The following is a 16779-nucleotide window of genomic DNA, read 5'->3' as shown; positions in this document are numbered from 1 at the left end:
GGGTCAGTGTGACAATAGCCCTCCCTGTGGGTCAGTGTGACAATAGCTACCCCCTATGGGTCAGTGTGTCAATATCCTCCCCTGTGGGTCAGTGTGACAATAGCCCCCCCTGTGGGTCAGTGTGTCAATGTCCCCCCCTGTGGGTCAGTGTGACAATAGCTCCCCCTGTGGGTCAGTGTGACAATAGCCCCCCCTGTGGGTCAGTGTGACAATAGCTCCCCCTGTGGGTCAGTGTGACAATAGCCCTCCATGTGGGTCAGTGTGACAATAGCTCCCCCTGTGGGTCAGTGTGTCAATAGCCCCCCCTTTGGGTCAGTGTGACAATAGCTCCCCCTGTGGGTCAGTGTGACAATAGCACCCCACTGTGGGTCAGTGTGACAATAGCCCTCCCTGTGGGTCAGTGTGACAATATCCCCCCCGTGGGTCAGTGTGACAATAGCCCCCCCTGTGGGTCAGTGTGTCAATAGCACCCCCTGTGGGTCAGTGTGACAATAGCCCCTTCTGTGTGTCAGTGTGACAATAGCCCCCCCGTGGGTCAGTGTGACAATAGCCCTCCCTGTGGGTCAGTGTGACAATAGCTACCCCCTATGGGTCAGTGTGTCAATATCCTCCCCTGTGGGTCAGTGTGACAATAGCCCCCCCTGTGGGTCAGTGTGTCAATGTCCCCCCCTGTGGGTCAGTGTGACAATAGCTCCCCCTGTGGGTCAGTGTGACAATAGCCCTCCATGTGGGTCAGTGTGACAATAGCTCCCCCTGTGGGTCAGTGTGTCAATAGCCCCCCCTTTGGGTCAGTGTGACAATAGCTCCCCCTGTGGGTCAGTGTGACAATAGCACCCCACTGTGGGTCAGTGTGACAATAGCCCTCCCTGTGGGTCAGTGTGACAATATCCCCCCCGTGGGTCAGTGTGACAATAGCCCCCCCTGTGGGTCAGTGTGTCAATAGCACCCCCTGTGGGTCAGTGTGACAATAGTTCCCCCTGTGGGTCAGTGTGACAATAGCCCTCCCTGTGGGTCGGTGTGTCAATATCCCCCCCGTGGGTCAGTGTGACAATAGCCCTCCCTTTGGGTCAGTGTGACAATATCCCCCCCTGTGCGTCAGTGTGACAATAGCCCTCCCCGTGGGTCAGTGTGACAATATTCCCCCCTTTGGGTCGGTGTGACAATAGCTCCCCCTGTGGGTCAGTGTGACAATAGCTCCCCCTGTGGATCAGTGTGACAATAGCTCCCCCTGTGGGTCAGTGTGACAATAGCCCTCCCTGTGGGTCAGTGTGACAATAGCCCTCCCTGTGGATCGGTGTGTCAATATCCCCCCCGTGGGTCAGTGTAACAATAGCCCTCCCTTTGGGTCAGTGTGACAATAGCCCCCCCCTGTGGGTCAGTGTGTCAATAGCCCTTCCTGTGGGTCAGTGTGACAATAGCCCCCCCCTGTGGGTCAGTGTGACGATAGCCCTCCCCGTGGCTCAGTGTGACAATAGCTCCCCCTGTGGGTCAGTGTGTCAATAACCCACCCTATGGGTCAGTGTGACAATAGCCCCCCCTGTGGGTCAGTGTGTCAATAGCCCCCCCTGTGGGTCAGTGTGACAATCGCCCTCCCTGTGGGTCAGTGTGTCAATAACCCTTCCTGTGGGTCAGTGTGACAATAGCTCCCCCTGTGGGTCAGTCTGACAATAGCCCCCCCCCCCTGTGGGTCAGTGTGACAATAGCTCCCCCTGTGGGTCAGTGTGCCAATAACCCTCCCTGTGGGTCAGTGTGACAATAGCCCCTTTTGTGTGTCAGTGTGACAATAGCCCTCCCTGTGCGTCAGTGTGACAATAGCCCCCCCGTGGGTCAGTGTGACAATAGCACCCCCCCTGTGGGTCAGTGTGACAATAGCCCTCCCTGTGGGTCAGTGTGACAATAGCCCCCCCGTGGGTCAGTGTGACAATAGCACCCCCCCTGTGGGTCAGTGTGACAATAGCCCCCCCTGTGGGTCAGTGTGTCAATGTCCCCCCCTGTGGGTCAGTGTGACAATAGCTCCCCCTGTGGGTCAGTGTGACAATAGCCCTCCATGTGGGTCAGTGTGACAATAGCTCCCCCTGTGGGTCAGTGTGTCAATAGCCCCCCCTTTGGGTCAGTGTGACAATAGCTCCCCCTGTGGGTCAGTGTGACAATAGCACCCCACTGTGGGTCAGTGTGACAATAGCCCTCCCTGTGGGTCAGTGTGACAATATCCCCCCCGTGGGTCAGTGTGACAATAGCCCCCCCTGTGGGTCAGTGTGTCAATAGCACCCCCTGTGGGTCAGTGTGACAATAGTTCCCCCTGTGGGTCAGTGTGACAATAGCCCTCCCTGTGGGTCGGTGTGTCAATATCCCCCCCGTGGGTCAGTGTGACAATAGCCCTCCCTTTGGGTCAGTGTGACAATATCCCCCCCTGTGCGTCAGTGTGACAATAGCCCTCCCCGTGGGTCAGTGTGACAATATTCCCCCCTTTGGGTCGGTGTGACAATAGCTCCCCCTGTGGGTCAGTGTGACAATAGCTCCCCCTGTGGATCAGTGTGACAATAGCTCCCCCTGTGGGTCAGTGTGACAATAGCCCTCCCTGTGGGTCAGTGTGACAATAGCCCTCCCTGTGGATCGGTGTGTCAATATCCCCCCCGTGGGTCAGTGTAACAATAGCCCTCCCTTTGGGTCAGTGTGACAATAGCCCCCCCCTGTGGGTCAGTGTGTCAATAGCCCTTCCTGTGGGTCAGTGTGACAATAGCCCCCCCCTGTGGGTCAGTGTGACGATAGCCCTCCCCGTGGCTCAGTGTGACAATAGCTCCCCCTGTGGGTCAGTGTGTCAATAACCCACCCTATGGGTCAGTGTGACAATAGCCCCCCCTGTGGGTCAGTGTGTCAATAGCCCCCCCTGTGGGTCAGTGTGACAATCGCCCTCCCTGTGGGTCAGTGTGTCAATAACCCTTCCTGTGGGTCAGTGTGACAATAGCTCCCCCTGTGGGTCAGTCTGACAATAGCCCCCCCCCCCTGTGGGTCAGTGTGACAATAGCTCCCCCTGTGGGTCAGTGTGCCAATAACCCTCCCTGTGGGTCAGTGTGACAATAGCCCCTTTTGTGTGTCAGTGTGACAATAGCCCTCCCTGTGCGTCAGTGTGACAATAGCCCCCCCGTGGGTCAGTGTGACAATAGCACCCCCCCTGTGGGTCAGTGTGACAATAGCCCTCCCTGTGGGTCAGTGTGACAATAGCCCCCACCCCGTGGGTCAGTGTGTCAATATCCCACCCTGTGGGTCAGTGTGACAATAGCCCCCTCCTGTGGGTCAGTGAGACAATAGCTCCCCCTGTGGGTCAGTGTGTCAATGTCCCCCCCTGTGGGTCAGTGTGACAATAGCTCCCCCTGTGGGTCAGTGTGACAATAGCCCTCCATGTGGGTCAGTGTGACAATAGCTCCCCCTGTGGGTCAGTGTGACAATAGCTCCCCCTGTGGGTCAGTCTGACAATAGCCCCCCCCCTGTGGGTCAGTGTGACAATAGCCCTCCCTGTGGGTCAGTGTGACAATAGCTCCCCCTGTGGGTCAGTGTGACAATAGCCCCCCCTGTGGATCAGTGTGACAATAGCTACCCCCTATGGGTCAGTGTGTCAATATCCTCCCCTGTGGGTCAGTGTGACGATAGCCCCCCACTGTGGGTCAGTGTGACAATAGCTCCCCCTGTGGGTCAGTGTGACAATAACCCCCCCTGTGGGTCAGTGTGACAATAGCCCCCCCTGTGGGTCAGTGTGTCAATGTCCCCCCCTGTGGGTCAGTGTGACAATAGCTCCCCCTGTGGGTCAGTGTGACAATAGCCCTCCATGTGGGTCAGTGTGACAATAGCTCCCCCTGTGGGTCAGTGTGTCAATAGCCCCCCCTTTGGGTCAGTGTGACAATAGCTCCCCCTGTGGGTCAGTGTGACAATAGCACCCCACTGTGGGTCAGTGTGACAATAGCCCTCCCTGTGGGTCAGTGTGACAATATCCCCCCCGTGGGTCAGTGTGACAATAGCCCCCCCCTGTGGGTCAGTGTGTCAATAGCACCCCCTGTGGGTCAGTGTGACAATAGTTCCCCCTGTGGGTCAGTGTGACAATAGCCCTCCCTGTGGGTCGGTGTGTCAATATCCCCCCCGTGGGTCAGTGTGACAATAGCCCTCCCTTTGGGTCAGTGTGACAATATCCCCCCCTGTGCGTCAGTGTGACAATAGCCCTCCCCGTGGGTCAGTGTGACAATAGCTCCCCCTGTGGGTCACTGTGACAATATTCCCCCCTGTGGGTCGGTGTGACAATAGCTCCCCCTGTGGGTCAGTGTGACAATAGCTCCCCCTGTGGATCAGTGTGACAATAGCTCCCCCTGTGGGTCAGTGTGACAATAGCCCTCCCTGTGGGTCAGTGTGACAATAGCCCTCCCTGTGGATCGGTGTGTCAATATCCCCCCCGTGGGTCAGTGTGACAATAGCCCTCCCTTTGGGTCAGTGTGACAATATCCCCCCTGTGGGTCAGTGTGACAATAGCCCTCCCTGTGGGTCAGTGTGACAATAGCCCTCCCTGTGGATCGGTGTGTCAATATCCCCCCCGTGGGTCAGTGTGACAATAGCCCTCCCTGTGGGTCAGTGTGACAATAGCCCCCCCTGTGGGTCAGTGTGACAATAGCCCCCCCCGTGGGTCAGTGTGACAATAGCTCCCCCTGTGGATCAGAGGGTGAAGAGCCCCCACTGTGGGCCACTGTGACAATAGCCAACCCTGTGGGTCAGTGTGACAATAGCCCACCCTGTGGGTCAGTGTGACAATAGCGCCCCCTGTGGGTCAGAGGGTGAAGAGACCCCCATGTGGGTCAGTCTGACAATAGCGCCCCCTGTGGGTCAGTGTGTCAATGGCCCCCCCTGTGGGTCAGATGGTGAAGAGCCCCCCCTGTAGGTCAGAGGGTGAAGAGCACCCCCCTGTAGGTCAGTGTGACAATAGCGCCCCCTGTGGGTCAGTGTGTCAATGGGCCTTCCTGTGGGTCAGATGGTGAAGAGCTCCCCCTGTGGGTCACTGTGACAATAGCCCCCCCTGTGGGTCGGAGGGTGAAGAACCCCCCCTGTGGGTCAGTGTGACAATAGCCCCCCCTGTGGGCCGGTGTGACCATAGCGCCCCCTGTGGGTCAGTGTGTCAATGGCCCCCCCTGTGGGTCAGATGGTGAATAGCCCCCACTGTGGGTCAGTGTGACAATAGCTCCCCCTGTGGGTCAGTGTGACAATAGCTCCCCCTGTGGGTCAGAGGGTGAAGAGCCCCCCTTGTGGGTCAGTGTGACAATAGCTCCCCCTGTGGGTCAGAGGGTGAAGCGCCCCCCCCCGTGGGTCATTGTGACAATAGCCCCCCCTGTGGGTCAGAGGGTGAAGCGCCCCCCCCTGTGGGTCAGTGTGACAATAGCCCCCCCTGTGTGTCAGTGTGTCAATAGCTCCCCCTGTGGGTCAGAGGGTGAAGAGCTCCCCCAGTGGGTCAGAGGGTGAAGAGCTCCCCCAGTGGGTCAGATGGTGAAGAACCCCCCCTGTAGGTCAGTGTGACAATAGCACCCCCTGTGGGTCAGAGGGTGAGGAGCTCCCCCTGTGGGTCAGATGGTGAATCACCCCCCTGTTGATCAGGGATGAATACCACCCCCCCCCCGGGTGATGGTGTAAATACCCCCACTATGGGTGATGGTGTAAATACACCCCCTCCGGTGGGTCATGGTGTAAATACCACCCCCCCCCCACCTATGTGTGATGGTGTAAATACACCCCCCCACTTTGTGGGTCATGGTGTAAATACCCCCCCGATGTGTGATGGTGTAAATACCCCCCCCGTGGGTCATGGTGTAAATACCCCCCCCCCTTGTGGGTCATGGTGTAAATACCCCCCCGATGTGTGATGGTGTAAATACCCCCCCCCCCCCCCCCCGTGGGTCATGGTGTAAATACACCCCCCCCCATGTGTGATGGTGTAAATACCCCCCCTGTGGGTGATGGAGAACTGAAACTATTGAAATGGCTGAGAACTGAACAACTCTCACTGGAGAAATATCCTTAATAATATATCTGGTAAATATTGAAGCTGACTCCTTTCCTTGGTCGAATGTGTATTTCTACATGTTTTTACACGGGCAAGTGTATTTGTTGAAGCTGGATTCGTGGCTTGGTGGCTCTGTGCACAGTTTATTGTGATCTAGAAGCTCTTTAAGCCTCTTAGCCAGTCCTGAGTCAGAGCACTGGTTAGAATTTACAATGACCGCCTGAAATCAGCTGGGATCCCACCCTTATCCCAGCCCTCGAATAATCCACCCTCGCAAAGCCCCAGACCTTCAGTGCTCATCCCCTTTCCTATCCACATGCTGCTGTCCCATTCCCAACTCCCTCTTAAAGAATCCTGCAGCTTCCCTTTGCGCTCCTGAGAGACCCACTTGGTCACCCTTTCCAATGAGCGGGGGTTCCAACTGCCTCACCCTATTCTTTCCCTCTGGCAAGAGCCGATCTTCCCAATTTATTTCCTGTCCCTCTCATTGCTCCCAGTTCTGTCCCGTGGCACTGGCGAGCCCGCCTGTGCTGGGTCGGGAGAGTGGAAAACCCCGGCATGGCTCTGAATTGGTCTTGGGCGGGACTTCCACCTCCTTGAGGCAGGAAGTCCCGCCTCCAAGAGCTGCCGGCCAATCAGTGAACCTTCGCTGTACGGCCTCCAATGCATGTATGTTCTTTCTTAAATATGGAGACCAAAACTCCACACAGTACTCCAGATGTGGTCTCACCAAAACCCTGTACAATTGTAGCAAGACCTCTTTATTTCTGCACTCCAAGCCCCTTGTAATAAAGGCCAACATACCATTTGCCTTACTAATTGCCTGCTGTAGCTGATATATCTACTGGTTTGCTGAATCACACTCTCTCTGTTTGCTTTTATCTCCTTATCCCCATTAAAACTATTATTCTCGCTTACCCTAATCATTCCCCTGGCACATCCCCCACCTCCACTCCCTTCAGTCTGAGGGAATGCAGATGAGCACCTTTGCCTAACAGTCAGTTTAACAATCTAATGCCGGATCTGGCTAGACCACTTATAACATTACCGGGTTACACACTGCTAAAACCGCTTGCTATTCCAAGATGGCCCAGGAATGCAAAGACCATCCCACCTTCCTCACTCTGCTACAAACTGTCTTGTTAAGCTACCTCCCCCTTGCCTCCTCCACCGTCTCTAAACTATCAGACTGCTTATCCCACATCCGGTTCAGGATGAGCAGAAATTCCCTCCGGTTAAGTAGCAGGGCGACTGAAGCCATTGTTTTCGGTCCCTGCTCCAGACTCCGTTCCCTAACTCCCAACTCCATCCTTGTCCCTGGCAACAGTCTGAGATTAAACCAGTCGGTTCACGAGCTTGGTGTCACATTTGACCCCGAGATGAGCTTCCGGCCTCATATCCGGGCCGTCCCTGAAACCGCCTATTTCCACCTCCCTAACATCGCCCGAATCCGCCCCGTGTCCTAACTCACACCGAGTCCCGTTCACCTGTCACCCCCTGTGCTCATTGACTCCCAGTCTAGCAAAGCCTTGGCTTTAAACTTCTCATAGAATCATAGAATGTATCATAGATAGCCCACCGGCGCGTCCTGTCTAGGGACAGGAGGAGGCCATTAAGCCCCTCGAGCCTGCCCCACTGTACAATTAGATCACGATTGATCTGCATCTTAACTCCATTTTACCCGCCATAATCCTTAATCCCCTCACCCAACAAAAACTGATCAATCTCCAATTGTAAATTTCCAATTGATTTCCCCCCCCCTCCAGCCTCGTCAGCTTTCTGGGGGAGAGAGTTCCAGATTCCCACTCCCCTTTGTGTGAAGAAATGCTTCCTGACATCACCCCTGAACGGCCTGGCTCTGATTTTAAGGTTCTGCCCCCTTGTTCTGTACTCCGCACCCCCCCCGACCAGAGGAAATCGTTTCTCTCTATCGACCCGATCGAATCCTTTAATCATCTTAAACCCCTCGATTAGATCAACCCCCTTAATCATCTACACTCGAGGGAAGACAAAGCCCAGTCTGTGTGACCTGCCCTCATCATTTAACCCTTTTTGGTCCCCTGTACACTCACACAGGGGGATTGTACACCAGGCTGAGGGACTGGAAAAAGCATGGCTGCCTCCGGAACTGTACCCCACGCATCTCCTGAAACAAAGGGGGGATAGTTAGAAACAGGTGGAAAGTAAAACTAAATCACAGGCCCAATGAATGAAGTAATATTTCTTTTTCTTTTTTTTCTCGAAGGACTACTACTACGATTACTATGATGGTATCGATGCTCTTGATTTTTTAAACAAGCAACCCTGCAGACCCATTGTAGTCGAGAAATTTGTCCGAATCTTTGTGCCTGTTCTATACTCCCTTGTGCTTTTCTTGGGCGTTCTTGGGAATGGGATGGTAATTCTCATCATTGCCCGCTACAAGAGAGCTCGGAGGACCATCACGGACACGTTCATCCTTCATCTGGCCATCGCGGATCTCCTTCTGGTCTTCACTCTCCCCTTCTGGGCAGTGGAGGCAGTCAACGGTTGGGTCTTTGGCAACACCATGTGCAAGCTGGTTGGCGCCATCTTTGCCATCAACCTGTACAGCAGCATCCTCTTCCTGGTGTGCATTAGCTTTGACCGGTACCTCGCCATTGTCCATGCCATCCACATGTACAAGAAACGTAAACCCATTTACATCCACGTCACCTGCTTTGTCGTCTGGGTCTTCTGTTTCATGCTGGCAATGGTCGATCTCATTTTCCGCAAGGAGTACAGTTCGTCTTACCTGAACTCAACAGTGTGCACCTACATATTTGACCCAGCTAGCGCCGGTGCCTGGAACCTAAGCATCCGGGTAGCACACCACACCATTGCTTTCTTCATGCCAATGGCTGCCATGCTTTACTGTTATTGCATGATCTTCAAGACTCTTTGTCACACGCAGATGTTCGAGAGGCAGAAGACCCTGAAAGTGGTCATCGCCATCGTGGTGGTTTTTATCGCCTGCTGGCTGCCGTACAACATGGTGCTCTTTGTCGACACCCTCCAGTCGCTGGGCGCCATCGACACCTACTGCGCCATGCTGAACATCCTGGACATCAGCCGCACCGTGACCCAGAGCCTCGGGCTCATCCACTCCTGCCTAAACCCGCTCCTTTACGCCTTCATCGGGGTCAAGTTCCGTCACGAGATGGTGAGGGTCTTGGTGGGCATCGGTTGCTTGAAGAAGAAGGTTTTGGTGAGTCAGCGGCAAAGAAAAAATAAGCGGGCGTCCTTCGCCATCTCCGACTCGGAAACCTCAACCTCCTACTCGACGATTTGGTAGCCCATCACCAACCATTGACTTTACGTTGGAAGGTTTCAGGGTCCGGACAAAAACAGAGCATGAACACATCTCACCCGCCGATCATTCTCTACGCAAAGGCGAGCGATTTACAACGATTTGCAGTAAATGCTGTCACCGGATAATATCTGTCAAAGCACTTAGCGCAGAATGAGCAGTCAATCGTCCTTTTCTCTCCGTTTGCTGATGTTCGAAGAACAAAGATCCTGCAAATCTTTTGCGCCACACCAAGCTCATTAGCCCCAACAAGATTTAATACCCATCACCTCTGCCGAGACCATGATCATGCCCCGTTGATTTTCTCTATTTTCAAATCTCACTCAAATTTCATTCTCTGTTGCCCCTGTGCCCTCCGGCCCCAATTCACTCCACCCGTCGTCTAATGACCTCATAGCCCCTTTGGGTGGGAGTGGGGGTGGGGAGGGGGGGGTAATCCCAAGGTCATCCCTCATGTGTGACCTCCCAAAGTTTCAGTCCCAGCGGGCTGTTTGGCCGTTGTGGGCCCCGCAGTTGATGTAGATTCCGACCTCCGACCCCGCACCTCTCCTCCGGCAAAGGGAGCAAAGAGGGACGGTGAGGAGAATTTGTTCGACGGAGCGAGTTGTTGTGATCTGGAACGCGCTGCCTGAAAGCGCGGTGGAAGCAGATTCAATAGTAACTTTCGAAAGGGGAAAAATTTGCAGGTCGATGGGGGGAAAGAGCAGGGGCAGGTGAGTGGGGACTGATTGGATAGATCTTTCAAAGAGCCAGCACAGGGACGATGGGCTGAATGGCCTCCTCCTGTGCTATAAAGTTCGATAACCCTACAAGAGCTCTTCAGAAACCTGATCCTGTGGTATAGTCCCAACCTAGGTGACAACATTTATGCTTTAAATCATAAAGATAGCTTCACTAACAGAACATTTACACGCTAAACCGACAAGTCATTTTCACACTGACCCTCCTGAGTGAAACTGCCATTAAAGTGCAGCTTACAGAAGCGGCAGTTAAATCACTCTGACCGTGGAAATGAGATATTAATCTAAAATTTTACAAACAATATGTTCATAACTGTATATAATGTGCTCACTTTTGCTCTCCCATCCCCTCTGTGTATGTGTAATAAAGTGATTTTTAATCTGCAGCTGACTCATTTGTCACAGTAATAATTCAGAGAGGGTCAGAGTGAGGGGTGTGCTGTTCAGTGAGGGTGAGAGGAGGAATGCGTTGGAGTATTGTGGAGACGATATGCTATCCAAAGAGAGACCTGGAGTGTAATAGGGACAGTGTAGATAGAGCTTTACTCTGTATCCAACCCCCGTTTTCTTTTTTTTTGATGGTGGACAGTGTAGAGGGAGCTTTACTCTGTATCTAACCCCCGTGCTGTACCTGTCCTGGGAGTGTTTGATGGGGGACAGTGTAGAGGGAGCTTTACTCTGTATCTAACCCCCGTGCTGTACCTGTCCTGGGAGTGTTTGATGGGGGACAGTGTAGAGGGAGCTTTACTCTGTATCTAATCCTCGTACTGTACCTGTCCTGGGAGTGTTTGATTGGGGACAGTGTAGAGGGAGATTTACTCTGTATCTAACCCCCGTGCTGTACCTGTCCTGGGAGTGTTTGATGGGGGACAGTGTAGAGGGAGCTTTACTCTGTATCTAACCCCCGTTTTTTTTTTTTTTCTTTTTTTTTTGTTTGATGGGGGACAGTGTAGAGGGAGCTTTACTCAGTATCTAACCCCCGTGCTGCACCTGTCCTGGGAGTGTTTGATGGGGGACAGTGTAGAGGGAGCTTTACTCAGTATCTAACCCCCGTGCTGTACCTGTCCTGGGAGTGTTTGATGGGGGACAGTGTAGAGGGAGTTTTACTCTGTATCTAACCCCGTGCTGCACCTGTCCTGGGAGTGTTTGATGGGGGACAGTGTCGAGGGAACTTTACTCTGTATCTAACCCCCGTGCTGTACCTGTCCTGGGAGTGTTTGATGGGGGACAGTGTAGAGGGAGCTTTACTCAGTATCTAACCCCGTGCTGCACCTGTCCTGGGAGTGTTTGATGGGGGACAGTGTAGAGGGAGCTTTTCTCTGTATCTAACCCCTGTGCTGTACGTGTCCTGGGAGTGTTTGATGGGGACAGTGTAGAGGGAGCTTTTCTCTGTACCTAACCCCTGTGCTGTACGTGTCCTGGGAGTGTTTGATGGGGACAGTGTAGAGGGAGCTTTACTCTGTATCTAACCCCGTTTTTTTTTCTTTATTGCTGTACCTGTCCTGGGAGTGTCTGATGGGGACAGTGTAGAGGGAGCTTTACTCTGTATTTAATCCCGTTTTTTTTTTTTTGATGAGGACAGTGTAGAGGGAGCTTTACTCTGTATCTAACCCTGTTTTTTTTTTTTTTACCCTGTGCTGTACCTGTCCTGGGAGTGTTTGATGGGGACAGTGTAGAGGGAGCTTTACCCTGTATCTAACCCCGTGCTGTACCTGTCCTGGGAGTGTTTGATGGGGACAGTGTAGAGGGAGCTTTACCCTGTATCTAACCCCGTGCTGTACCTGTCCTGGGAGTGTTTGATGGGGACAGTGTAGAAGGATCTTTACTCTGTATCTGACCCAAATGTGAGGACGTTCTGTTAATTTGGTTTAACGGCTTTTATTATCAGTCGCATAAATCTCACAAAAGATAAATGAGCAGTGTTAGCTGATGGAACCTGTAAACCATTATAGGTATTGTTGCAACCGAGGCAGGAGGAGTACACTGTTAATTCAGTCCCACTTCTCCACAGGTCACAACATATATTTAAATTTTCCTACTTACCAAAACTGCCAATCAGATACTCTATTTCCCCCCCAGAATAAAGTACACCAACCAGGTTTCTTTAATAAACAACTAAGTTATCCATTAATTAGAAACCAAGTCTTTACCAATAATGAAGTAAAACATACACACAAATGGAAATATTAAAGCTCCTTATTTTGTCCGAACCCTCACGCACATACACATTCATACACAACCGGTTAACTGGGAAAAAAGGGATTTTTGTTTCCAGCTGTCACAAAGAAATAGACAGAATTAAACATAAAAGACGGAAAAGAAGGTATGGAAATCCTTGGTTTTGTCACGGTGTATCAAAGGCAAATAGGCAGCTGTCAATGGAATTTTCCTAGAACAGCTCTTTCCAGGCGATGTTGACGATCAGTCTGGGTAGGCTTCCAAAAGCTTCAGCACAGAAAGCTCCAGACAGGCTTTACAGCAGAAAGCAGCAACAAGGATTTTTCTTAGGTCTTCCAGCAGTGATGTAGCAGTAAAGGTTTCTTCAAATACAGCGGGGTAACAGCACTACTTAATGCAGGAATTCTTTAAAGATGTAGGGATTCTTCAAAGAGAGAAAGATATCTTCTCCTGGCGGGCTCACAGCAACCCCTTCCTTCTGTTTTTAGCCAAACCAACTGGCTTTTTTTAACCCTTCAAAATGAAACCAACTTTTTCCAGAAATAAGTCCTATGACGACCATAAATCCTGGCCTGTCATCCGCTTGCAAACATCCTTTCAGAGTCACAAGCATAACCCCCTGCTGGGCTGTTTGCAAACTGATGCTTTCCAGAAAGACCTGCCCACCGCCAAGCTTCTGTTGACCTTTCCTCTTGTTTTTTTTTAAACACAAAGTTCAGCAACTTCCAGATGGCTCAATGTCCAGAGTTCAAGTTCTTTAAGATATATTTTACAAAAGAAATGGATGCAGTCTTGTAACAGTACATAATGTAACTTTCCTTTTTTAAAGGATTATTATGATATGCTAAGTGACTACCCACTTCCCCAGCCTTGCAAACCCATAGCGATAGGATATTTCAACAGTCTCTTCATACCGATTATCTACTCTGTCGTGTTCTTACTGGGCGTGTTCGGCAATGGGATGTTGATCTTCATCATTGCTCGACACAAGCAATCCAGAACCATCACGGACACATTCATCCTTCACTTGGCCATCGCGGATCTCCTCCTGGTCATCACGCTCCCCTTCTGGATGGTGGAGGCAGTCAATGGTTGGGTGTTTGGCAACGCCATGTGCAAAATAACTGGTGGGGTCTTTGCCCTCAACCTGTACAGCAGCATCCTCTTCCTGGTGTGCATCGGCTTCGACCGATACCTCGCCATTGTCCATGCCATCCACATGTACAAGAAACGCAAACCCATTTACATCGATGGCACCTGCCTCTTTGTCTGGGTCTTCTGCCTCCTGCTGGCGGTAGTCGATCTTGTCTTCCGTGAAGTCTACAAGCCCAGCTACTCGGAAATGAACATCTGCACTTACTCATTCAACCTGGAGAGCGCGGAGAATTGGAAGATTGCCCTCCGTCTGCTCCATCACTCCATTGGCTTCTTCATCCCAGTGGCTGCCATGCTTTACTGTTATTGCATGATCTTCAGAACTCTATGGCACGCACAGATCTTCGAGAGGCAGAAGACCCTGAAGTTGGTCATCGCCATCGTGGTGGTTTTTATCGCCTGCTGGCTGCCGTACAACATTGTGCTCGTTGTAGACACCCTCCAGTCGCTGGGCGCCATCGAAACCCACTGCGCCATGCTGAACACCCTGGACACCAGCCGCACCGTGACCCAGAGCCTCGGGCTCATCCACTCCTGCCTAAACCCGCTCCTTTACGCCTTCATCGGAGTCAAGTTCCGTCACGAGATGGTGAGGGTCTTGGCGGAGGTCAGCCATCTGAAGATGCCTCACGTCATCAGTCGCCAGAGTAGCAGAGAGCGGGGCAGCTCCTCCACTTACTGATGCCTGCACCCGGCCGGCAGTGACCGGAGAATCGAACGGCTTCGGGAAAATAGAGCGTTTGCCTCTTGTCAGCCGAAGCCCTCGGCAGCCCCTTCCCCCTGTCTTCCAAAAATCTCTTCCTAAACCTTCACCTTCACTATCTATAAACTTCAACTCCACCCCTCCCCCCTCCCCCAACCCCACCCCTGACTCCCGTGTCCTAACTCGCACCCAGTCCCGTTCACCCGTCACCCCCTGTCACTCGCTGACCGACACTGGCTCCCGGTCCAGTAACACCTCCCATTTTAAAATTCACATCCTTGTTTTCAAATCCCCTCCTCACCCCCTTCCCTATCTCTGTAACCTCCTCCAGCCCCTACAGCCCTCCCTATCTCTGTAACCTCCTCCAGCCTCTACAACCCTCCCTATCTCTGTAACCTCCTCCAGCCCCTACAGCCCTCCCTATCTCTGTAACCTCCTCCAGCCTCTACAACCCTCCCTATCTCTGTAACCTCCTCCAGCCTCTACAACCCTCCATATCTCTGTAACCTCCTCCAGCCTCTACAACCCTCCCTATCTCTGTAACCTCCTCCAGCCTCTACAACCCTCCCTATCTCTGTAACCTCCTCCAGCCTCTACAGCCCTCCCTATCTCTGTAAACTCCTCCAGCCCCTACAGCCCTCCCTATCTCTGTAACCTCCTCCAGCCCCTACAAGCCTCCCTATCTCTGTAACCTCCTCCAGTCCCTACAACTCTCCCGATCTCTGTAACCTCCTCCAGCCCCTACAACCCTCCCTATCTCTGTAACCTCCTCCAGCCCCTACTACCCTCCCTATCTCTGTAAACTCCTCCAGCCTCTACAGCCCTCCCGATCTCTGTAACCTCCTCCAGCCCCTACAACCCTCCCTATCTCTGTAACCTCCTCCAGCCTCTACAGCCCTCCCTACCTCTGTAAACTCCTCCAGCCCCTACAACCCTCCCTATCTCTGTAACCTCCTCCAGCCCCTACAACCCTCCCTATCTCTGTAACCTCCTCCAGCCCCTACAACCCTCCCTATCTCTGTAACCTCCTCCAGCCCCTACAACCCTCACTATCTCTGTAACCTCCTCCAGCCCCTACACCCCTCCCTATCTCTGTAACCTCCTCCAGCCCCTACAACCCTCCCTATCTCTGTAACCTCCTCCAGCCCCTACAACCCTCCCTATCTCTGTAACCTCCTCCAGCCCCTACAACCCTTCCTATCTCTGTAACCTCCTCCAGTCCCTACAACCCTCCCTATCTCTGTAACCTCCTCCAGCCCCTACAACCCTCCCTATCTCTGTAACATCCTCCAGCCCCTACAACCCTCCCTATCTCTGTAACATCCTCCAGCCCTTACAACCCTCCCTATCTCAGTAACCTCCTCCAGCCCCTACAGCCCTCCCTATCTCTGTAACCTCCTCCAGCCCCTACAACCCTCCCTATCTCTGTAACCTCCTCCAGCCCTCCCTATCTCTGTAACCTCCTCCAGCCCCTACAACCCTCCCTATCTCTGTAACCTCCTCCAGCCCCTACAACCCTCCCTATCTCTGTAACCTCCTTCAGCCCCGACAACCCTCCCTATCTCTGTAACCTTTTCCAGCCCCCTACAACCCTCCCAATCTCTGTAACCTCCTCCAGCCCCTACAGCCCTCCCTATCTCTGTAACCTCCTCCAGCCCCTACAACCCTCCCTATCTCTGTAACCTCCTCCAGCCCTCCCTATCTCTGTAACCTCCTCCAGCCCCTACAACCCTCCCTATCTCTGTAACCTCCTCCAGCTCCTACAGCCCTCCCTATCTCAGTAAACTCCTTCAGCCCCGACAACCCTCCCTATCTCTGTAACCTTTTCCAGCCCCCTACAACCCTCCCTATCTCTGTAACCTCCTCCAGCCCCTACAACCCTTCCTATCTCTGTAACCTCTTCCAGTCCCTACAACCCTTCGAGATCTCTGCGCTCCTCCAATTCTGCCCTCTTGCCCATCCCCCGGTTCCCATCGCTCCACCATTGGCGGCCGTGCCTTCTGCTGCCTGGGGCCCTAAGCTCTGGAATTCCCTCCCTAAACCTCTCCGCCTCTCTCTCTCTCTCCTCCTTTAAGACGTTCCTTAAAAACCGACCTCTTTGACCGAGGTTTTGGTCACCGGTCCCCAATATCTCCTGATGTGGCTCGGGGTCAAATTTGTTTTATAATCGCTCCTACGAATGCCCTTAGGATGATTTATTGCATTAAAGGTGCTATATAAATGAAAGTTTTGCTACTGTTATGTTCAAACATTATGATTGTGTCAATTTTCTGCTTACTTTGATTACAATTCAACTTTCATTATGCGGCCTGATTTGCAAAAGATTCATTCAGCCTGTGGGATTGAACTGAAGTGTCCAGGAAGGTGTTATGTCACTGCTTGGAGTCCAGTCTCCAGATCGTGAGTGTGGGGGAGGGGAGAGTGGGGGAGGGGTACTAGAACACAAGAACATCAGATACAGGAGCAGGAGGAGGCCATTCGGCCCATTGAGCCTGCTACCCCATTCAATAATGTCATGGCTGATCCTCTATCTCAACTCCACTTCCCCGCCCTATCCCTCGCTCTCCCTCAGCGTCCAAAAATCTCTCGATCTCAGTCTTGAATATTCTCAACGACTGATCATCCACAGCTCTCTGGGATAGAG

At 52.7% G+C, this 16779-nt stretch overlaps 1 protein-coding gene across 2 annotated transcripts in view; it reads left to right on the top strand.

Annotated features, from left to right (window-relative positions):
- The window catches only part of LOC137352738 (C-X-C chemokine receptor type 3-2-like), a 59215-nt gene extending 42744 nt beyond the window's left edge, over positions 1-16471 (top strand). The window contains exon 2 of one of the 2 annotated variants that reach the window (XM_068018496.1): positions 13107-16471. In XM_068018496.1, the coding sequence (XP_067874597.1) occupies positions 13107-14114 (1008 nt within the window). In that variant the 3' untranslated portion in view covers positions 14115-16471. Of the gene's footprint in view, positions 1-8276; positions 10486-13106 lie in introns of those variants that run through there. The other variant, XM_068018495.1, reaches the window with a different exon arrangement.
- Positions 16472-16779: the final 308 nt, after the last annotated feature.

Source organism: Heterodontus francisci, chromosome 39 (assembly GCF_036365525.1).
Source record: "Heterodontus francisci isolate sHetFra1 chromosome 39, sHetFra1.hap1, whole genome shotgun sequence".
NCBI classification, from domain to species: Eukaryota; Metazoa; Chordata; class Chondrichthyes; order Heterodontiformes; family Heterodontidae; genus Heterodontus; species Heterodontus francisci.
This window is presented reverse-complemented; position numbering and strand designations above follow the sequence as displayed.